At 46.0% G+C, this 22943-nt stretch overlaps 2 protein-coding genes across 2 annotated transcripts; one reads left to right on the forward strand and one right to left on the reverse strand.

Annotated features, from left to right (window-relative positions):
- Positions 1-2744: 2744 nt before the first annotated feature.
- Positions 2745-8552, forward strand: UCP1 (uncoupling protein 1; the record flags this gene model as incomplete). The annotated part of the gene is made up of 6 exons (XM_084244480.1): positions 2745-2873; positions 3736-3934; positions 5557-5757; positions 5845-5946; positions 6616-6796; positions 8438-8552. The coding sequence occupies 6 exons, from the start codon at positions 2745-2747 to the stop codon at positions 8550-8552; spliced, it is 927 nt and encodes a 308-aa protein (XP_084100606.1).
- A 4988-nt stretch (positions 8553-13540) lies between these two features.
- Positions 13541-21240, reverse strand: ELMOD2 (ELMO domain containing 2; the record flags this gene model as incomplete). The annotated part of the gene is made up of 8 exons (XM_084245160.1): positions 13541-13686; positions 14774-14907; positions 15964-16032; positions 16562-16695; positions 17221-17350; positions 18202-18296; positions 19472-19500; positions 21099-21240. 8 exons carry the CDS (start codon positions 21238-21240, stop codon positions 13541-13543), a joined length of 879 nt encoding a protein of 292 aa, XP_084101286.1.
- Positions 21241-22943: the final 1703 nt, after the last annotated feature.

Genomic DNA, 22943 nt, shown 5'->3' on the forward strand with positions numbered 1-22943 from the left:
TTTCCTTGACCCCCCCCCCCCACATCCGACTCCCACCCCGATGGTCCTACTCTGCCTTTAAAACTTGCGAACACTTTCTTATGAAAACAATAGAACTTTTAGTGATCCTGCTTCTTCTTCAAAGAGCTACTGTGAATATTTTCCTAGCCTACATCCCAAAGTTCTACACCCCCCTCTGTACCAACTCCACACTCGCACTTTGCCCTTGAAGAAAGGGCAAGAGACAGTTAGCCTGGCGTCCAGCCCTCCGGCGCGAGCCTGAAACAACTGCCTTTCGTGGACCTCACAGTTTACGGGTCACGAATTGCGGAGGGATGCTGGATGATGATTTTGTCCCCCCAGTGTGGGTGGAAATAAATCCAGTCTGGGGGCCTGGAGACCCCCGGGGCCTCTCTCAGCGCTCATCTTGCGAGGAGAGAATTCAACATCGAGACCAGAATCAGGAAGCAAAGCAAGAGATTTACTGACAAATAAGAGGAAGGACAGGAAAGCTCTCTGAGCTGAGAGGGGTTGCAAGCGGGTAGCCACCGAGGGGGCAAAAAGCAGGTGTTTATGTGGGTCTAGGGGGCCAGGAGTCGGGGTTCAGCCGCTGGGTGTCTTGGGGTTGTGTCTCTGGCTGATGGGTGGGGCCCGTGGGGTCTCCCGGGTTTCTTGGCCCATCTTCCCGCACAGCTCGGGCCCACTGCAGCAGCAGCGAGTTACCGTGCTGGGGGCACCCTGGCTTCAACTGATTGTTTCTCAATCAGATTGATAAATGGACTTGGGGCACCTGGGCTTGGTGCTTGGGGCATCCTGTACCTGACTGGCTGCCTGTACTCGTCTCTCACGTCCTCATCCGGAATCACGTGATGGTGTTCGCTGGCGAGCGGGATTATCTGGAGTCCAGGGTGGCTACTCCCGTGTCCGCGCCCCGGGGGAGGGTGTCAGTGGCCACCCGGAGCCCCTTCAGAGCGACGGCTCAGGGAAGTTGCATCTCTGACACAGTGGCCCCGGATAGGCTTGGGTTGGGGGTTCACGCTGCCCCACTTTCACCAAGCCCCACAGCCCGGCCACTGCACCCCAGCTGCTCTCCGGGGGGTGACAGTGAGGCCAGAGCCAAACACAGCACATTTTTCTTCGGTTCTGTCCTCTTCTGAGGTGTCGTCTGCGCACAGCCTTTTCTTGTCGAGAGTTTGGAGGGGCTTCTCTTGGGGCTTCCCATCTCACTCTCCTGGGCCCTTTGGGGGCTCAGCTCAGAGTCGAGCACAGCAGCGCCTGACGTGCTGAGGCTGTCGTCCCCCAGCACCCTGGCTTCTCTGGGAGGAACCGGAGCCAGGTCCGCTCCCTTTTCTCTTGCTCTGGTTTCCCGTGACTTCCCTCCATAATTTTCAAAAGGAATATGAAGGCCCCTGGAAAAACTACATGAACATTCAAAATCCATCTTTAACCAGGACAGTCGGGAAAGTGCCTCCTCTCGGAGCAAAGCCCCATCACCAGTGGGGTTTATCCCTGCAGGTCAGGAGCCAGCCAACTGGGGTCGTGCTTTTATTTTTATTTTTTTTTTCTGAAAACTAAGAGTCCTGTAATATATGTATTTTTACATCATTTTACTTTTTCGTACAATGTACGCACTTTCATCTCGGTGATAGTCCCGACTGGGGTAGTTGTACCTGGATGGAGGCAGAAGCCGGGTAAGAGGACAGGACAGGGTCCCAGAGGAGGGGACAGCAGAGGCGCCTGGAGCCAAGGCCTGCATGTCCCTCCACAGGGCACCCTAAGGAGGGGATTAAAGGGGGCAGGGAGAGCTCACTCTGTAACAACAGTGCTTGGGAAACTGCCTGCTCTCTAGCACAGCGACTCTTCACTTACGCTTATCTCTAGGTTTTTGGACACAGACTTTGAGCTAACCCCACCTAGGGGAACCGGGCCTGGGTGATGAGGAATGCAGCTCCCTTGGGGCCCTGTGGTGTGACCGCTAGCTCATTTGACAAGCTCCCACAAAAAAAAAGTTCTCATGAAATACTATTTCTTTTAAAAGTTCAGAGTGTTCTTGGTTCCTGCCTGGGCACTTTCCATCTGAACTCGGCTGGAAAGGAGACAGGAGAAGTTAAAGGAGAGCAAAGGAAAGTCAGGGGCTGCAGGGCTCCGTGGAGTCAGAAGATTAAGAGGAGCGCCCCAGTGTTCCCTCGGAGAGCTCCAGACAGGCAGGGCTTTTGACCGGATGTCAGTGAACCCGCTTGTTTCAGGGATCCCCGTGGAGGGGACACCAGCCTGGGGAGGTGGGGCGCGCCGGGAGCAAGGGATGTCCCGCTCCACCTGGAGCTCAGCATGGAGACCACCAGTTGCACCCCGGGCTTTGGGGAGTGCAGGGCGGGGTGCAGGGCGGCTCCGGGGTGCAGCTGCAGCTGGGATGCAGGTGGGAGGGGCCTGCCTGGAGACCCGCCCTGCCCAGCAGGACTCAGCCCCTGTGGCTGGCAATATAAGCGCCCCAGAGCAAGGAAGGGCACACGGTGCTTCCAGCCTGGGCCCAGGGCATCTCCAAGAGCCAAGGCGCGGAGCAAGGACACGCCGCCACTCACCCCACGCCTGCACTCCCTGGCAGCCAACTTCTCAGACCACCGGCCTGCAGCTGCACAGTCGGCACTCTCCCCAAAACTGGGCCACTCAGGGCTGAACCGCAGCGCAGAGGCGGGAGAACTTCACCTTGGGGCGGGAGCCCTCCTCTGCTGGCCTGGTGAGGCGCCCGGTTTGTGCTCTGCGTGAAGATGGTCGCCTCCACCGCCCCGGACCAGCCGGCCCCCACCATGCCCATCAAGATCGTCTCTGCAGGGCTGGCAGCCTGCACCGCGGATGTGATCACCTTCCCGCTGGACACCGCCAAAGTCCGGCTCCAGGTAGGCAGGCAAGGTGCAGACGGGCAGAGAGGGGCCTTCCTGGCTGTGGTCTCAACGCCCATCCCACTGGGGCTGGTGGCCACCTTTGATTTGGCCGCTCTCCAGGATGGATGCAGGGGAGAAGGGGAGGTTGGGGGCAGGTAGTTTCTGGAGAGAAACTGAAGCACCACAGGGGTCACAGAGAATGGCTTCACCTTGACTCCTGCCAAACTCCCCAAATGTTAGGGCGCGCCAGGTGTTCTAAGAGCTAAGGCTGTGGGCCTCTCCCAAGTTTAGAAGCAGGTGCTTTCTGCCTTCTTAATTAACAGGGACACCTTCCCATCCCTCTGCCTTAGTTGGGGGTTTTCCAGCATTCATGGGGGGAGGTGGGATGGGGATGTGCAAAAGGTGTATGGTGGCTTCTGTCTCGCTGTCTCTCTCTCTCTCTCTCTGTGTGTGTGTGTGTGTGTAGGTATATATAGAGAGAGCTAGATGGAGATCACAGACACAGATAGATCCACTCTGATATAGATCACACACACACATGTATCTACATATGCAGGTGTAGCTCTCTCTATTAATATAGACAGGTATCTGTATAGGTAGATACTTAGAGAGAGAAACTAAATGGCATCACGTGATGGGACAGGTTACAGATATCACTCTACGAGCACACATAAGCTGTAAGGCAGGTGTACAGAGAAGAGGCTGCTGAGACCAAGAAGGAACAGGACCTCGGAACACAGCAGGATAAATCTTGCCTGAAGTTTTCTCCACAGAGAACAGCCACGGCCTGTCCTTGTGTCCTTGGTTTCTCCTCCCTGGGGTGTGGGGGGGGTCCCTACTTGGTGCTCACTTCCCTCTCCCCTGTTCTCATTTCCAGATTCAAGGCGAAACCCCGATCTCCAGTGGCATCAGGTATAAAGGCGTCCTGGGCACCATCACCACCCTGATCAAGACGGAGGGGCCCATGAAGCTCTACAGCGGGCTGCCCGCGGGCATCCAGAGGCAGATCAGCTTCGCCTCTCTGAGGATCGGCCTCTACGACTCCGTGCAGGAGTTCTTCAGCTCGGGCACGGACGGTAGGCGCAGCTGCCGGGCCCCCGCGAGCCCGGCTGCCCTGTCCAGGCACAGTCACTCAGGCTAGTGGCTGCGTGTCACATCCGTGTTTGGACCCCCCCCCCCGCCCCAAATTCACTTGGTGTTGGCTCACTGCTGGTGGGCTTATGTCTGTCCGAATCACCCAGCCTGGGGCCTGGCTTGGATACGTGTATGTCTTGGAGATGAGGAGGCGGAACAGGTCCTCGTATACCAGGCTGAGGAGTTTGGAGTTTATTCTTCAGTGATGAGAAGTCATTGGCAAATGTGGGCGAGGGGTCATATCAACAATGCACATGTTCAGAAGACCTCCTTGGCGCAGAACAGAGGCCGGATAGAAAAAGGGAGAGAAAGGGGCACTTGGGAAGAGAGGGTGTGAGGAAGGAAGGTGACGGGGAGAAGGAGTCAGGGAGCTTCAGCTTGACTGGATTTGGCTGCCAACTGGACAGAAGGTGGACAGGGAAGGCAGGAATAATTTGTGGAGGGAGGGAGTATAGAAGCTGCCTCAGGGGCAGATAAGAGCTTCAGCTCAGACGTGTGGTGTCCAGCCTGCACCTGCACTTGGACAAACCTCCTGGCTGGACTCCTAGGAGGTCACAGGAGGGACTGTCCATGGGCTGATGGAGCGGAGAGACCTAGTGAGCAAAGGTCTTCAATTAATGCCATTTTAGTCGACATCCTTTCCTTATGACATTGATGAGGACAACTACATCCCAGCCGCGCAGGGAACAGAAGGGTGTAATCGAGCCTCTGGCTTCCCTTATGTGCTGTTCCGCTTAAATTGGCAGTTTCCAGGAGCCTGTCTAGAACCTAAGTGAGGACTTCCTGTAGTGACAATAGGAGCTCTTAGGTTTCCTTAGCAAAACCCCTTCCGCAGAGTGGAGTCAGGCTGCAGAGGGCTGAGGGAGAAACGAGCCCTGGGCAGTGAAGACAGAGATCACAGCCTCTCCCTCGAGGGCTCCAAGGAAAGGTGTGCATCTGGTGACAGGTGCGTGCCTCAGAAGGAAGGCGGCCCTGCTCCCGCAGATTAGAAGATGGTTATCTAGACTCTCAGCCCCTGGCTGAGCCCATGTGAAGAGAGGACCGTCCTGATGGTAACGAGAGCTGATGCTAGAGCTGCGTGCTTCCTGCCCGCGGGCCAGCGCTTGGTCCCTCAGCTGCGGTATTTCCACCCACCGGCTGGTTCTAGGAAGTGAACATTGTCATCTCCAATTTGGATTAGGAAACAGAACGACAGACACTGAGAAAGCCCTTGGAGCGATGTTATCGTCCACCCTTTACGTTCAACTGTGGAACAGGGGTGGGCGGCAAGACCTGTAGTCTTATTAAATGGCATCGTCTTGGGTAACATGTGCTCGTTTTTCCAATTTCAAGTGAAGAACCACTTTCTAGCTGCTTTTTTGTCTTTGTCCCCTTCACAGCCTGAACTCCCTCGAGGTTCTGCACCGGGGTCGTGTGTCTGTTGTGGCTCGTTCCACAGACTGTGGGCCCAGCCAGCGATGTTGCCTTTGAGGGCAGGAGGCCAAGCTCCTCTGGCGAAGACCGGTGCCTTCCCTGGAATTTTTTCTTTTTGTGTGTTAATGACTACTGCTCTCTCTCTGGGCAGGCCCACCCACTCTGGGAAGCAAGATCTCCGCAGGCCTGACGACTGGCGGCGTGGCCGTGTTCATCGGGCAGCCCACGGAGGTGGCGAAGGTCAGGATGCAAGCCCAGAGCCACCTGCACGGCCTCAAGCCCCGCTACACCGGCACCTACAACGCTTACAGAGTCATAGCCACCACGGAAGGCTTCCTGGGGCTTTGGAAAGGTAGCTAAGCCAGGGGTGGTTCAAGCACGCACAGCCAATTAGCACATTGTCACCGAGTGGGGCTCGTGACACTTTCTTGTTTTCCAGGGACCAGTCTCAACCTGACAAGGAATGTGATCATCAACTGCACAGAGCTGGTGATGTATGACCTGATGAAGGAGGCCCTTGTGAAGAACAAGGTGCTAGCAGGTAACAGCTCTGTGATGCAGCCGACAGGTCATGCCACAGCTACAATTTCATCTTGGAGTATCTCCAGCCAGGTTTTACTGAAGCCCTTAATTTTGTTTTCCCTTTTTAAAAAAATGACCCCAATCCTACATTTTAGAAGTTTTGCTGCAACAAATTTTTTTTTTTTTTTTTTTTTTTTTTTGCAAAAGAGCAAAGTGCAACTGTATGATGAGGTCAGTGCTCTTCACACCTGATACCATTTAGGGACTTCATTAGCATCATATTTGTTAGATAGAATTCAGCAGGCGAGGCCTCCCCCAGCTGTAGCCATGCAAGCTGGTTATATGAGGTGTGCCCGTACCAGAGATCCCACCAAATCACACTCGCACAGCTTCTAGAGACACTGAAATTCTCCCCCTTAGATCCCGAATATCTGGCTTTACACAGCACCCTACGGGCACAGAGAAAAAGCACAGGTTGTTTTCCTGGCACTTTTAATTCATGATGCCTCAAGCTCTTGGCTACCTTTCCCAGCGTAAGTCCAACCTTCCTTACTGTATTTTATTTCAGACAAGCAGGTAGCCCTCCTGTGACCCACAGACTCACCAGGCTCTGCTAGGCCCCTGGAAACTAAAAGCTCCGCCCCCCACCCCAAGCCTGAGGCTGACTCGTTCCTCTGCTGCATTTTAGATGACGTCCCCTGCCACGTCGTGTCGGCTCTCGTCGCTGGATTTTGCACGACGGCGCTGGCTTCCCCGGTGGACGTGGTGAAGACCAGATTCATCAATTCTCCCCCGGGACAGTACCCGCACGTGCACAGCTGCGCGCTGGCCATGCTGCACAAGGAAGGGCTGTCGGCTTTCTTCAAAGGGTACGACCTGATCTTCCATGTCTGTGATGTTGAGAGCAGGATGTCTGGGCGCTTGGGACACTGGCCTCACCAAGCAGCTGACCTCTAGCTGACCAGCCTTGGTGTATGCAGTACACTTCGTGTCTGCCTCCTTTGCCAGACACTCCTCCACCAACGCCACTGTGCCAGAAAATTAAGTTGCAATATTAAGTGGTGATAAAATTTTCTCAACTGTGATCAGACAGGTTCATTGGAAATGGACGTATGACCTTGACCCCAGTATATTGGGAATGTAGGGGGCAGCTGCCTCCTCTGGGCAGGAGAACTATCACAAGTGAGGGAGGGAGGGATAGAGGACTAGGATGAAACCAGGTTTCGTTTTCCCTCTTTTAATTTGTTGGACTCAGATTGTCTTAAAACAAAATTAGACAGAAATCATTGCCACTGACCCAGAAATGTGATGTTGAAAAGGACTGTTCGGGTCCTCGCTCCCCTCACCTGGGCACTCGTCTTGTGCACTAGATCCGTTTCCCTTAAAGCAGCATTATATGGGAAAACCCCTTCCTCAGTACCAACCGATTTATGATTATTCTCAACAGGGATTAAACTAAGGTACCAGAACATGGCGTCTTTTTTTTTAAGCATCTTTTCATGTACCTGTTGTTGAAAGATAATTTTACAGCCAGATGTCTTTTTTAAAAAAAAGTTTCAAGGCAGATTTAACCGCTGACATCTTTTCCTCCTAGACCATTTCATTGCTGCAAATAGGTGTTCAAAATCAATGACTGGATCTGCAGAATTTGGCAGATTCCTTAAACAAGCCCCACCCCAAAGAGGAAAAACAAACAAACAAAAAACCCAGCACGCGTAGCTCCTTGACAGAGGAAGGACAGAACTGCCTCTTCCTCTCTTCATTCCCTACCTTCCCCGCAGAAGGCCCAGCCAAACAAAAATCACCCCCCTCCCCACAAAGGGAGGAATGTGATTCACAGAGACCAAGGCAGAGGGCGGCTTTGGTCAGAAAGGGAAGAAGGGTGTGCTTGTGCACGGGCATCACCTGGGCCCGGCGCCCCAGCGGTGTAGACAGCTCCCTTCCCCCCTCCCACCCCCGGACACGCGCCCCAGCAGCGGTGTAGACAGCTCCCCTGGACAGGACGCACGCCCCAGCGGTGTAGACAGCTCCCCTGGACAGGACGCACGCCCCAGCGGTGTAGACAGCTCCCTCCCCCCTCACCCCGGGACGCGCGCCCCAGCGGTGCAGACAGCTCCCCGGGACGGGACGCGCGCCCCAGCGGTGCAGATAGCTCCCCGGGACGGGACGCGCGCCCCCAGCGGTGTAGACAACTCCCTGGGACGCGACGTGCGCCCCAGCGGTGCAGACAGCTCTCCGGGACCGCGCCCCAGCGGTGTAGACAGCTCCCCGGGACGGGACGGGCACCCCAGCGGTGTAGACAACTCCCTGGGACGGGACGTGCGCCCCAGCGGTGCAGACAGCTCTCCGGGACCGCGCCCCAGCGGTGTAGACAGCTCCCCGGGATGCGAGTCCCGCCCAGTGGGGAGGGGCCGAGCCGGGAGTTTCCGCCTCCGCCCCGGAGCCGCGCGGGCAGCGGGCAGCGGGCCGAGGCCCAGCGCTGAAGCGGAGCGTCCACGCGTGTTTTCCAGGTTCGTGCCGTCCTTCCTGCGGCTGGGCTCCTGGACCGTCATCATGTTCGTGTGCTTTGAGCGGCTGAAGCGCGAGCTGATGAAGTCCAGGCAGACGGTGGACTGTGCCACATAGGCCTGCCGGGCCCAGCCCGCGCCGGCTCCAGAGTGAACACTAAAAAATGCCTGTGCACTTCATTTCACCCTAGAAAGATAAATGAGTTCCGCACGAACAGAGTCTGGGGATCTTTTTTTTAAACAAAAATGAACACCTGTCTCTCTTATTCTCCTTGTTGGAAGGAGAGGAAAGCAAAACACTCAGTGTGTCTCCTGGTAAGTGTAGGTCCGGACAAGCTATTGTGTCTGATGGACCATTTGGGGGGTGGGGGGTATGGAATTTGATGATAGAATATGAAGAACTTTAATGTATTTTTATTATAATGCAAAGCGATGGAAAAGTGGGTGAAGTGCATTTTTATAAATATAAAAATGAAGGTACTATATTATTACTGTTTTTTCTTTTTTAACCCAGTTGTCAGCTACTCTGTCCAATAAAGTATTGCTGATACCTTTACGCTGGTCTTGCTGCTCCTGTCTCTGAAGAGAAGATTGTCCAGGAGCGGCTGAGTTTTTAGAATAGGCATAAACTTACTTTAAATGTTCTTTGTACAGATTTTAAAATGTCAGTCTATATTTTAGGACCCCTATAGCAGCTTCTGCGCTGAGATACTGTATTCAGTTAGGCATTATTGGAATCATGGTGTCTCTGAGAATTACAGATTTTTGAACTAAAAGCCCTTGGGTTAGCCAGAGGAGATTCCTGCTGAGGGAGAAATGAATCTTCAGCAACTTAAGTGATACCAACTTTATTTAACAAGTCCTGAAGCTGATAGTCTCCTTTTGGAGAACAGCAAAATGGGGCAGGAGGCGGGAAGCCTTGAGAGCTAAAGAACAAAGAAGAGACAGAAAGTAACTGCCTGGAGCCACAGTCAACATTTGGGGCGAGCGATGCTTTGCTTGGCCTTCCGAGTGACTGAATGTGCTGCATTTCTGGTCATGCAGAGATATTAGAGGGACAAGACGGTGATCTGAGCTTCAGTTTGCTGACTTGGCAACCTGGGTAGGAGAAACTCCATCCTGGGCCTGCAAAGTTGTCTCAACAGCTGTCAGGTACGGTGTAATTCTGCGTTCATTGGCTCCACGTTCCTCTTACGGTTGTTTTCTACCCTTAAGACTTCATAAGGGTCCCTCAGGCTTATTTCCCTGCTGTCACCTGCGAAGCAGCTGGGGGATCCTGCTCTCACCTCAGGGCATGCTGGCCTGACTCCCCTTGTTTGGTCATCACCGGTATCTTTTAGGGTTTCTTCCGGCCTCCAGAGCCCTCTTTGCCCACCTGTGCATTCTGGCAGAGCAGGGAAACAGCCCTGGGGCAGCCCTTGCCAAAGACTGATGGGAGTGTGTAAATATCTGCGCAGCCCCCCTCGGGCAGAAACCTCGGAGGGATCAAAATCTTTACACACAGGGCTGTTCTGCTTTAATACAGCAGTGATACAAAAATGAATCTGTGACATACTGCAAAATTAGGGAAAAAAGTTATAGTGCAGTATGAATTACTCATGCCCCTTATAAGATTAGGAATGAGGTAGTAGCTTCTTTTTTTGTTCTCATAACCAATTATTGAAAAACATCTTAAACAGATAATCAGTAAAGGAGTTAAAAAGTGAAAAAAAAAACTGTATATTTTGATTTAGTTTATAGGAACATGATTTTAAAATTACAGAAGCATGGTTTCATTACATACTGGCTTAAATCAAGGATGGGAAGACAGAAGTATTAACGGAAAGCTAATGGCAATTTCAAGATGGATTTTATTTGCTCACAACATTCTGAACAAAATGACATCACATTTCAACAATTTTATTTTACATAAGAACTCAATTGCTATATCCAAAGTAGAGAGAATCTATTTCTTTAAGTTGCCAACCAGGGCTTTCCCTACTCCCCCCCCCCCCAAAAAAAAAAAAAAAGCTATTGCTTCAATTTTTTTTTTTAATACTTTTTACTGAACAGACACAGGATCGCCCTGGAAGAGTAATGTCATAGTTGCATCTCACCTGCATTACTGAAGCCAGGGGGAAAAACTCCCTCATGGTTTTTCCTAGACTTTTAACAATTTCAGAAATCTTTGTTAAAAAACTGCTTGTGCAGAGATTCATAAATAAGAAAATGGAAATAAAGCCTCCCCAGACTTGTTATTGAGAACTTAGGCATAACGTTCATCCTGAGAAAATAGCTACTGGTCCCCAATCATTAATTCCAGAAGACAGTAAACATCACCGCCTCCAAGCCACACCTCTTCTCTTCCACACCATGGTAACGGGCAAGCTCCCCTGCTCTGCAAGGGGCACCCTCTCACCCTCGAGTAAGCCTCCTTTGAGCAAACCTTTGACCAAGTTCTATTTCTAACTCAATGCAAAGAGGAGAAACAGCACATAAACAATTACGAATGCTGGAATTAAAATGAAGAGTACACATTCACATAGAAAAATACATAGAAATACAAGTATCTGTAAAAGTGGGAAAAAATCAGGATGAACATTTTCAATAAAAAAGATTGTTTTTCTAAACTGTAAATGGTGCCAGTAAGACACTGCTCTTCATATCTGACTACATCACTGTATTTATACACAAACAGAGGCTGGTCTGGGGTCGCTGATATCCCCCGATTTTTCCCATTTCTTTAAGGATTGTCTCTTGGAACATATTCGAGCTACAACCATTATACATCAACTTTTTGATTATTCTTGTCACGAGCACTCTTCAATCTGGCACATACACAAATTCATTCAAACAATGAATGATTCCCTTTTTTTGATGCAAAAACAATCTTCCTGCTACTTCAATTCTATCACTACTTTGGTATTTTGTTATTATAGACATGTAAGACTTTACATATGGATTTTAAAGACTACATAAAGTTCTAACACCTATACTGAAAGCAAGGGAAAGCAGGAAGTCAGACACAGTTACATTTTTTTCTGACATGTCACCAGCACATGAAAGTTGCAGGCTTACAACTGGTGACAGTTAGTTTGGCTTCCAGACTCTGTGAAAGTCTCATTCGTGACTTTCAGACCCCAGTGCTTCAGAATACACAAAATGGTTACTGATTATTTGATGCAAAATCAGAACAATGTATTGTTCAAACAGAGGTTGATTCAAACAACATTATTGAGCAAACTTTCTAATGACATTTTTTAGTATTACTAAAAATATTTTTTCTCTTTAATGGGAAAAATTACATAGAATATTTCCCCCATATTTGAATTACTCTTTAAGTATACTAAAGTTTACATCAGTTCAAGATCTCAAGATTAAAACATAAAGGTAAATATTTTCAGCATGAAAATGAAAAGGCGAACAGAACGGCTTTCCATGTAAGAGTGAGGACCCAGATAACGTGAACTTTCAGGGCTGACACCCACTTCTTTTCAGGATTTTGCCACATCTCACAGACCTCTAGCAGGATGATAACGCATTACCACCATTTTAAAAACCAACTTAAGATAATCCCAAGTTTGAGAAGTCTTCTAGAAGAAACCAGTTTTTAAATTTTTATATTGAAAAGTAGTTGAACTACCATGATTATAATTAAAAAATCAAATTTAAAAAAGTTCAATCTTGTTGAGAAAGTAATAATTGTAATGATATTTAATGTATGTGCTGTCCAACACTCTGTGTTACTTTCCAACTGAATAGTCTTCTCTACTCTTCTCTTTGGCAAGTTTGAAGAGGTTTGTTAACAGATATAAACAAATACTCGAAAGTCTAGAGTCCTGACATTACTGAAGAGCCAGTATATATACTTGAGATATACATATTAAAAGATGTGCTAATATTGAGTTTCAGATCAAATCATGTCCTTAACAGGTTGGTCTCTGTAGGATTGAACTTAATAATCGAACTTAATAATCAGACGAACCTATCTTTAAACTCTTAGTTTTGCTCGAAGTACCTCTATCTAAAACACACACAAAGGAGGAACGGTTCGGAATCTCATCACAACACAATCCTTGACAGCACCTGCTGTCCTCCTGAGATTTTAGGAGAATAAGCTACACAACATGCATAGTCCTCATCCCCTGGCTACTTTAGAATCCCACAGACTGTTAACACAAAAAATATTCATAAAGCCCATACACCACCACTTAGAACGGCAAGGAATCAAAGCAAAGAGCAGCAAAATAAGTCAAATAAACCAGTGGTGTTTAACTCAGATTTTTAAAAAGCTTTATATTTTCCTCTTGATTAAGTTACTACTGAAATAGTAACTGTTCTTTGAATACAAGCAAGATTTTCTTACTAGGTACAATTCATTTCACAAATACACACAGGCAGCAAGGAGACCTCATAAAAGGCCCAAGCAGGAAGGGTCTTTTATACAACTGAGAGAAATAAATACTGAAGTTGAAAATGGTCTTTAAGCTTTAAAATAACATTGTGATATGTTAACGTATGATACTAAAAAACCAAAACACATCACCTGTACTGCCATTCTCTTGTTATCTATTATGCTAAATAATCAGAGAAGCTCGTGTCTACCTACAATCTAGTCTCAGGGAGTCACAGCCACATGTGTGGAAGGCGCAAACAAAGAAGAACTATCCTCCCTGTCAATTAACCAAGCAGTAAAATGAAACAAAGAAAGGGCAAAAACAGAACCTACAAACAAAAAACTCTTTAAAGAACTCTGAAAAGATACCAGCCCGACAGCTACAACACATTAAAAATGAAAACTGATTTTTATACATTTTAATCAACCAATTTAAGACAAATACCTGATTTGCACTTTTACACTACATGGGCTAAGTCCCAAGTTCCAAGCTGCAGTTCACATGACTCTACAGAGGGGCTCTTTGGAAGGGTATGTACCCGTGGAGGACAGTGTATAAACAAGTGTAAACATACACTGATTGTCCACTAGCTTTCTTAAATAGAATTTCTGAAATATTTTTGTAGGAAATTATATATAAGGAGTGTAATTGATCAGATAATTTCTATTACAACATATAAATTCTGTTGTGTGTGCAAAATGTGGTAGAAATAGAAGATATTATGGATGATTCATGTTTTTAAAGTAAGCGATACATTATAATCCAGTAAGAGTCCTTTAATTTTTTCATGAAACTTCTCTCGATATATGTTGAAATACATAATGCTTTCTGGCTTTTCTTCAAACCAAAACTTGTCAAATTCATAGACAAGATAACCTGTGGTTGGAGAAAAACAAAATATGAATATAGTCACAAGAGTAAAATCACATCCATACCATCTCATTTCAAAAAGATAAAACCATCTAGAAAATTAGTATAAAATAGTCAGAAATCATCTTAAGCTACACACCTGAAAAAAAATTAAGAAATATTTTTGTATGCTCAAAATAAATAGCAACTGCATAAAATACTTAGTGTACACTTAACTATATGCCTCAAAAATCAACAAACTCCCTCCTGAGAGGTAAATACTTTCAAAAGATACTTCGGGAATAGGAAAAAAGTTATTTCCAAAGACCCCTGAAACACAAAAATGAAAATAACAAGAAAGAGTCCAACATGGATAAAGTACAGGAAAGCTGTTTTCACTTTGATTGCTGAAAGTCAGCATTGTTCCTATTTTTTTCCAATGAATTGCCAACACTGTCTTTTTAAAAGAAGAATAAAAGAACTTTAAAACAGCTTGACATTTTTGTTTACCATTCTAAAGACACAGAAAGATCAAGATGAATATGAAGCCACACTAGTTCTGAATGTTTTGATATTCTGAAGATGCTTCACTTAATTAAACCTTCAGTGTTCAGAAATGGTCACAATAAAGGTGACCGGAGCAGCAGTAATACTGCCTATTTTGGTAAAATGTTACTAAGCGTCCTCCGCCTAACACCAGCAGAACCAGCCCTGAAATATGGGGACTGAAAAGTCTGTTTATATAAAATTTCCTTACAAGAATAACAAGATAATCTTCAAAATTTCCTTGACTTGGCATTCATTACCCAGGATTCAAAAGTGAAATTTTCAGCTGATTGGAAAATGGAAGTTTACAGAAAAACTGCAGAAATCTTCAAGTCACATGCATGTGAAGAAACAGCCTCGCTGCATTTTTTTAAACTAGTAAATATAGAAACTAAAGCATTAAGTAATTTTGGGGGCCCATCTTCCATTCTTTTCCAAGGATCCTGAATAATAAAATGACATGCGTAAGTTATAGACTTGCTAGAGCTATTAAATTATACGTGAGACTTTCCTATTGGTTTAAGAATTCTCTTAAGAAACACCTGGCTGCCCTCATGCTAATACTCACAGTAAAACTGATGAAAGTGTTCCAGTGTTGGTGCCCCAGGAACAAAGTTGTAGAGGTGAAACTTCAAAGCTTCACTCTTCAGCAAGCTATAGGCCATCTCTGTGAGATTGATTCCAACTATTGCATAAGAATACCTAGGTCAGAAACATGACCTGTTATACCAGCTAGCCAGACTGCTCACAAAATAAATTTACAGTTATGTAAGCAATTAGTAGGATTAGTTTGAATTAGAACTACTTTGATTTTTTTTCTAAAGAGTACTGATTTTATGAAAATCTCTACATATTCATATTAGGAAAAATAAATCAGAATGGATTTTTTAAAAATTGTTTTTAAAAGGTGGTTGATATTCTGGATTTAATCTAAGAAATAAAAAGAAAGCTCTGATCACATTGACACCTAAATCTGTAAAAAAAAATTTTTTTTTAAATGATACACTAGGAAATCTGATATTTTTTTCTCCAATATCAGGGTATTTATTTTTATATGTAACACTGTTATATTTTTTTAAAGACCAGGTATCATGGGAATATAAAAGTGAAAAAATAATGATAAAGGTAATAAGGTTGACTCAAAATTTGTGTTTCACGCCACAATTTACAAAGCTATTTTTCATTTTCCCATATCGAAGCTACTTGCTATACCCTTTTTCAAATCTATTTCTCAAAAAAGGGAAAATGTTTTATAAAGGTTTTTCCTTTTCTTCATTTTATAGATCAACTATAGCTGTTGATAAAAATATGTTTTGTATATGTTTTGAAACATACAAAATTGGTCATATTTAGCTTTAAGAATTGTGTAATATCCTTTATAACATTTTTGTTAGTTAAAATATCATGAAGTTCTTTCAATTTTTTTTTTTTTTAACTTTAGGTCTTTATTTGAGGTTCACAGCAAAACTGAGCAGAATAAACAGAGATGTCCAAACTTCCTGCACTCCCTACTCATGCACAGCTCCCCCCTTTGCCAACCTCCCCCAACACGGTGTATATTTGTCACAGTTAATGAATGTACATTGACATATCATAGTGGCCCCAAGTTCACGGCTGACCTTACTAGGGTTCAGCTATAGATCAGCAAACTATAGATCATCAAACCACAGATCATCAAACCAACTTGAACTTCAACTATAGATCATCAAACCAACTGGAATTTGAGAGCGTATAGTTTCTTTAATATATCCAGCTTACCCTAACTTTGGATGATTTGAGCGGGAAAGGATCTGATGGGCCTCACTGGTATAATTTTCACTGAAATACCTAAGAAAAGGTTTAAGAAAAATAATGAAGTCAATATGTTTTTCAAATTAAAGATCACCAAAAGCAACTGAAAAAGCTACTATCAATTTAACAGTCCCAGTACTGCCACAAACATTGAAAAAGCACCCAAGCCCATCCCAAATCAGTGGTTTAGATGACTTGTCATAGATGGTGACGAGTATTTTTATTCTCATCTCATCTGACATAGTTCCCAAAATAGAATCAGAGACTCAATAGAGACAGGCAAGATAAAAAGAGTAGGAGTGTATATAATTTCTTAGTATCAGAAGGAAAATCAAGAAGCATAGGAACAGGGAAGATATTGGTAAGAAAAGAAATCACACATATACAAGTATATTTCCAATGTCTTAATACTGTTGCCAATACATCAGAAAATATTTTTTTAGCACTGCAGCTATTAAAATTCATATAGTATAAAACAACTAGAGCAATTTCTATTAGAATTTAACCAAATTGGAGATTACATGAAAGTTTATTTACAGAAGGAAAGAAAGTTTATTTCACTTACACAAGATTGATTAATCCAAGTATGCCCATGCCTCTGAAGTCTGTTTTGGGATCATCACCCTGGAAACCAATGTCAGCCCACTGCTTGGAGATTCTAGCCTTCAACTTTTTCGTGGGCATTAGAAGATTCCAAAGCTGTACAAACATGCTTTCATATTACAAATAATAGTGATGCTCTTAATTTACCAAGACATTCACTCATAAGCTTTCAATTAAACAACTTGTGTAGACAAATCATAGGTGCAACAGAGACTATTTAGGAACTTTTCAATTATCCTTAAAAAATGCAGCACACTCATTCCTATCTAAAAGGCTTAACTTATACAAGTTATTCGTATAAAAAGGGTGTGTATGAGGGGCAACCTGAAGCTTCTGGATTCATCCTTTTTGGTTGACAAGATGTCCCTTTATATAAGTTTGTAACTTATCTCAATTAAAAGCAATAAATAAAATGTACTTGAATATTTTAATGATGCTTAATTAGAAAATTATAACAGTTAATAAACATCTTTCACCAATATCATAAAACGCTCTAAAGGACAAAGAAATGGGAGGGCTGTACACATTAGCCTCTAGAGTTTGTGCAAGGACCTGACTGACTCAAGCCTGAATTTTTTCTCCAGTGCCCCATAACTACAAACACAGAAAACAGAAACCTACCTTGAGAAGCAGCTCTTCATGCTGCAGGTTATCAGAATCATACGGCCTTTTCCTTACGCTTTCCACATCCAAATAGAGCTGTTTATAGCCAGTTATCTGCAGTAAGCATGCCTTCATGCAGATTTGAAAACTGAAAATGATAAAAATTTTTAAAAAATTTTACCTTCTTGTCACAATGAAGTAATCACTTTCAGTTTCATATAATAAATATCCAGGGCTTCCATAAACACAAAACACTACACGAAGTCCTCAGGGACAGGGTGGGAATGGCCAGCTTTACACCTGTGAGGGTCTGTTCTCTTTTCATGTTTTCCTTGGGCAACTTCGTGCATTCCCCAATCTTTATTGCCAGATATCATCAACAGGTTACCTTAGTTCTCCCAAGCACAATAGCCCTCTCCATGAAGAAGTGTGCTCGTCATCTAAATCTAATACCCTCTGAATCTACTAATGACACCGGTAACCTTCAAGTTCTGGCCTTTCAGGTCTCTCAGTATATCAAGAGATCCTATCTCAAAAACGTCCCTCCAAGCAATTATCCATTGCCCCTTTTGTGTTTATGGCTTTGTCATCTCTTGCTTGAACGACACAGTTCCTAACTCTTCTTTGTTCTTTGTTCTTATTTCCTCTACCAATGACACAGGCCCAGGGCCTGGACTCAAGCCACCAGGGCCTTCCTGGAGGAGGACAGAGGAGCTGAATTTGAACGGACATAGTTACCGAAGGTAATGAATTCTGGGAAAGTAAGGGTAAGTTACCTTAAAGGCAGATTACCGTAAATGAGCAAGATGCTGGCATGTAAACCAAGGGGGGTAGGTTTTGGTCCTGCCTCTAACACAATCTCTCCGGAACCACTAGTCCTCATCCCGGAGAGTAAAAGGGTTCAATCAGATATTTCCATGACCCCTTCAGCGCTAATGCTTTCCAGCTGTGTGACTGCCCACCCCCATGGCCCCATGTACGTGCACGATGGCAGCAAACCTTGAGTCCTTCTCCAGTTTAATATTCTTTTCCCTCATTATATCTTCTACACACTTGTCCACTGCACTCTGAACAAGTGTCGAGTTCCGTAAAACCTATTTATGTGGGGAAAAAAACGCAGGTGAAAAATCCCTTGCAGCTGGAAAAGAAAAGCATGCTGGGAGACATGCAGTGAGCTTTACAAAGTTAACGGGCAAAATGAAAGCTAAGTTGCTCCACAACTTCACTAGGGCTAAAATCATAAATTAATTATTAATTCTTAATTAATAAAAGGGAAGAAGCATGATGTATCAGATGAGGATTTCCTTAACTGAGAACTGGCTGATGAGCTCTTAGCCAATGAGCTACCACCATGGTGTGCTTATGAGACAGAGACTTTTTCGTATAATTAGAAAATTACAAAACAAAAATGTACACAAAGTTTTAATTCAGAAGTCAATGTTTTAAATGCAGAAGACACAAAGAAAACTCAAATAATGTTGTAATATTATCACCAGTGACAGTCACTGGTAACAGACTAACATATATCCTTCCAGTCTTTTTTCTATGCACATGAAACAGATTTCTTAACTAGTAACTCTCCACCCTTCACTTGGACTTAGACGTGTACTTAACTTTAGCCAATGAGGTATCTATGTGTTTGGGCTTTCCTCAATCCACTGTGAAAAGAACCTACTATTTTTCTAACCTGCACCCCAGAAAGAAACAATTGGAACAGACCTAAACTTGGCAAGAATGAAGAAACACCAGACACCTGAGTGTGAAATTAATAACGTATGTATTGATAGATGTTCCTGAGATTTTGTAATATTAGACAGCAAAGGCTGAGTGATTCATAGCATGAGGAATGACTTTTTTTTGGATCAAACAGCACATGGCTCAGGGTTTTCTATAACTATCCCAAACCGCTTAGCTTCCTTTCACTTAAGAATCACTTTAGGACACAGTCAAAATAGTTTGCCCTCTAAAACCCTGCTTTTCTAAAACTATCAAGTTGAGGCAAAAACAAACAAGCAAGCATAACTTCAGAACAGGACAAATTATACAAATAACTTCTTTATGCAAATAGAGTACAAACAGACACACAGGCAGAGACAAAATGTTATAGACTGTTACTTCTAAAGTGGGAGAATTTCACTCAATATTCTTTCTGCAAAGACTCTTCTACTAGGACATTAAACATAATTAATTCTAAATTTGAAGCATGCTTTTAAAGAAAAAGTATCTCCAAGTTAAATTTTCTAGAATTACCACCTTGGTATGATCCTACCTTATTCTTGGAGTATGTTAAGGAATTTTCTGAAATGGAAAAAGAAAAAAAAAAAAAAGAATGTTATCATTCAGGAATAGACTTACAGAAGATAATTTCTACATAAACAACACTGAAAACTTTTATCTTACTTGTACAGAGAACTAGATATGATTGTAAAATCCTCAAGCCCAAAGAACATTTTAGAGCCACAGAGATGAGGCCAACCTAGTGTCCCCGGGGTTACCTGTTTCCAGGTGGGCCCCCAAGTGCCTGCTAACCACTGCACATTCACAGCTGCTTCAGAATAGCTCAGGTCCCAGAAACTGGGTGTGACCACAGCAAAAGTGCTCTCTGCTACATTTTCTTCATTTGTAGCCTTACAGAGCATGCTCCAAGATTTGCGAAGCAAGCAACTGTATCCTTCACAATGAAGGGGGCAAAAATAATGACTTTGGATTATTTGGCTAACCATCTTCAAAACAGGCAGACAGCAAAACAATTCTCCATTCATGAGAATTGTTTCCAGTCTCATGAATCACAAAGTTAAGTCTATGAAAGAAATTTTCTGACACATTTCTCATCAATTTGAAAAATGCTTCTGCCATGAAATAAAACCTTAACATGCTCTTCTTCACACCAGGCACCCTATCCAATTCAGCCAAGATTTTTTACCAAGAGGTGCTTAGTTCTTTTCAGAGGTATCAAAGGGCAAATCAAAAGAGCAGGCAATAATTGAAGTAGGTCATATAATTGTGAGAAAACTAGGGGAGTAATTAAACTTCCATCATCCAGCTGCCCTGAGGTTTACTCTTTCAGGTCTAACAGCGTTGCCTTGGATACTAGTTCCCACTCCCTAAATCTTACAGGGGTGGATCTCTTACTTGAAGCACACTCCAAACACCAACAAGGATCTAGTTAATTCATGATTTTCCATTTAACCTCTTGAACATGAACACCTTATCCCTACTTCCTCCCTTGGCCAAAATGATCCCATCACACTCCTCACTCGTGCGTGTTCTAATTCAAAGCAGTATTTTCTCTTAAGCATTGAAAATGAGTGAATTTTCAAAGTACTAGAACAGCACTGTTCAACAGGAATATCCTGTAGGCCAACATGTGAACCATGAGAGTTTCTTTCAATTGTTGAGGAAGTCCTATGAATATATTTTAACCCAATATCCAATCTATTATCTCAACATAAAGTGAACATAATTACAAATGCTATATTTTTACATGCTTTTTTCATATAAACTCTTTGAAACAGAGTGTATGTCTTATATTTTTCCACATCACAGAACACATTTCAAGGGCTCAATAGGTAAGTGGGGTTACTGGCTAGAGTACTGGGCAGTGCAGATTTTGAGTCTAACCATCTTTCCTAGAGAATCTGTGGTTGCCCACTGTTGCCCTCACCTGAGTGAAAATTTCCAAGGGCTTATAGAAGTATAGAGAAATTAAAGCATCATCAGTTTCTTCTTCTATAAAATCATACATTTTCAGAGCTGGAAGGATTCAATGCTAGATTTCAGAAGATGAAACTGAGTTTAAGTAACTTGATTTAGGAGAGTAAGCACATGTCACTATGAGCACTGAGAAAGAATTCATTCAAATATTAGTTTTTAATATTTTTTTCCAGTAACATTACCTATCCTGTGTGTCCTTTGTGCACCTACATAGGTGTCAAAAATCCGCTGCAATTCACACTTGCCAGTCATCTGTCGTAGGAGCCATTTCATCCAAAATCGGAAAAAGTGCCCATAGAAGAACTCCCATAAAGAAATTAACATGTTTTTTTTTTTTCCCTGGAGGAGGAAATATATGATAGGTTTAATGACCTTACACTGGATTTTAGAATGGAAAACTCAGCTTATCCACCTCATCAAATCCCAAACGCTGGCCACGCTCTCTACGACGTTACCCTTTGGGGTCTGCTCAGTGGTCTGTGTTCAGGCGTCGAGGAGACAATGGCAGGGGTGCTAAAGTCCACTGGGACGAGAGGACGGCTGGCCAAACGGCCCGTTTATCCCTTTTCAAAAAGTAACTGTAAAAACCAGCGCTGCTGAGATGCAAGCTCGGTTCCCCGTTTCAACTGGATGCTTGAGAATTGGGGCTCGGGAGTTCAAGAACAGGGAGACCCCAACTAAGCAACAACTCCACGGAATGCACCACAATGCGGGAATGTTTTTCAAAGTCCTGAGCCCCCGTGGGAGACCCCACCACACCTGTCGCCCGCGGGGAGCCGCCCCGCACGAGCGCCCTCGCGGGGTTCGCCGCCCCGGGCCGCGGGGCGAGAGGGGTTCGCGCACCCCCGGGCCAATTCTGGGTTTCCAGTCAACATGTGAGGGCGGAACCGCGAGCGGCAATGAATCCACCCCCGACCCCACGGGGTCTTTGTGGCCGCAGGAAAGTCCTCCGTCGCCAGAGAAGCGGGGGGCTGGGGGGAGCAGGGGGGGCGGGGGGCAGCGGGGGTCACTCGGGGCCACGGGCGAGCGCGCCCCCCGCCTGCCCGCGGGCGCCCGTCTCCAGGGGCCGGGCGGGCGGACTCGAGGCCCCGCGGGTCAGGGCCGCGGCGGGGCCCGCCCGAACGGGACTCGGGGCGAGTCCCCCCGCCCGCGGACGGGCTGCCCGGGGAGGCGCGGGGCTCGCGGGCCCGGACCTCGGGGAGGCGGCCCCTTCCGGACGCGGCCGACCCCGCCGCGCGGCCCGCGCGGGTGACGGCGGCCCCAGCCCCGCCGGGCGCCCGGCGCGGCCGCACGGCGCCGCGCGGGCGAGAGGAAGAGAAGCGGCGGCCACCTCACTGCAGCGGGAGGCTGGGGCCGCCCTGCCTCGGTTTCCCCACCGCGAGCAGCCGGCAGCGGAAACGACGCGCGCGGAGGGCTCCCTGCAAGCACCGCGACCCGGAAGTCGGGGGCGGGGCCGCGGGAACGCCCGCCCCCGGCCGCGGCCCGGCCCCGCCCCCGGCCCGCCGGCCTCTCCCTATTGGCTCGCGCTCCACCAATGGCTCGCGCTGCCAGGAGGTCAACCCGAACGAATCTAGGGACGCCCGGCGGTTGCCCTGGCAACGACGCCCGGCGACACGCCCCGCGCGAGGGATTGGTCGCTCCAGGTGGAGCTGCTGAGGCGCCTCTCACCTGAAGCCTCAGGTAATCTTTGCTCAGGTTTGGGGGGGGGGGGCCGCTGCTCCCACACCGCAAGCCCTGTGTGTTGGGTGATTTTCCTAGAGCCAGTATAAAAGATAAAAGGGCTTTCGCCGATATTGATCTTCATTCCGTGAAGTAACTCAGCTGCCTCACTTCGTGGCTGAGGAGATGGAGCCTCGCCCCGGAGGACTGCGGTGGCCGGCGTGGCCGAGGAGAGCCCCGACGTCGAGAGAAGGTGGAGCTTTGCCCTCCCGCTAATAATTAACGCCTAACGGCTGGTTCGTCAAGTATGTATTCCTTAGCGGGTTGTTTTTTTTAAAAAAAAATCCCACCTCAGGGCCTCCCCAGTG

Source organism: Talpa europaea (genome assembly GCF_964194135.1).
Source record: "Talpa europaea genome assembly, chromosome: 10".
Lineage (NCBI taxonomy): Eukaryota > Metazoa > Chordata > Mammalia > Eulipotyphla > Talpidae > Talpa > Talpa europaea.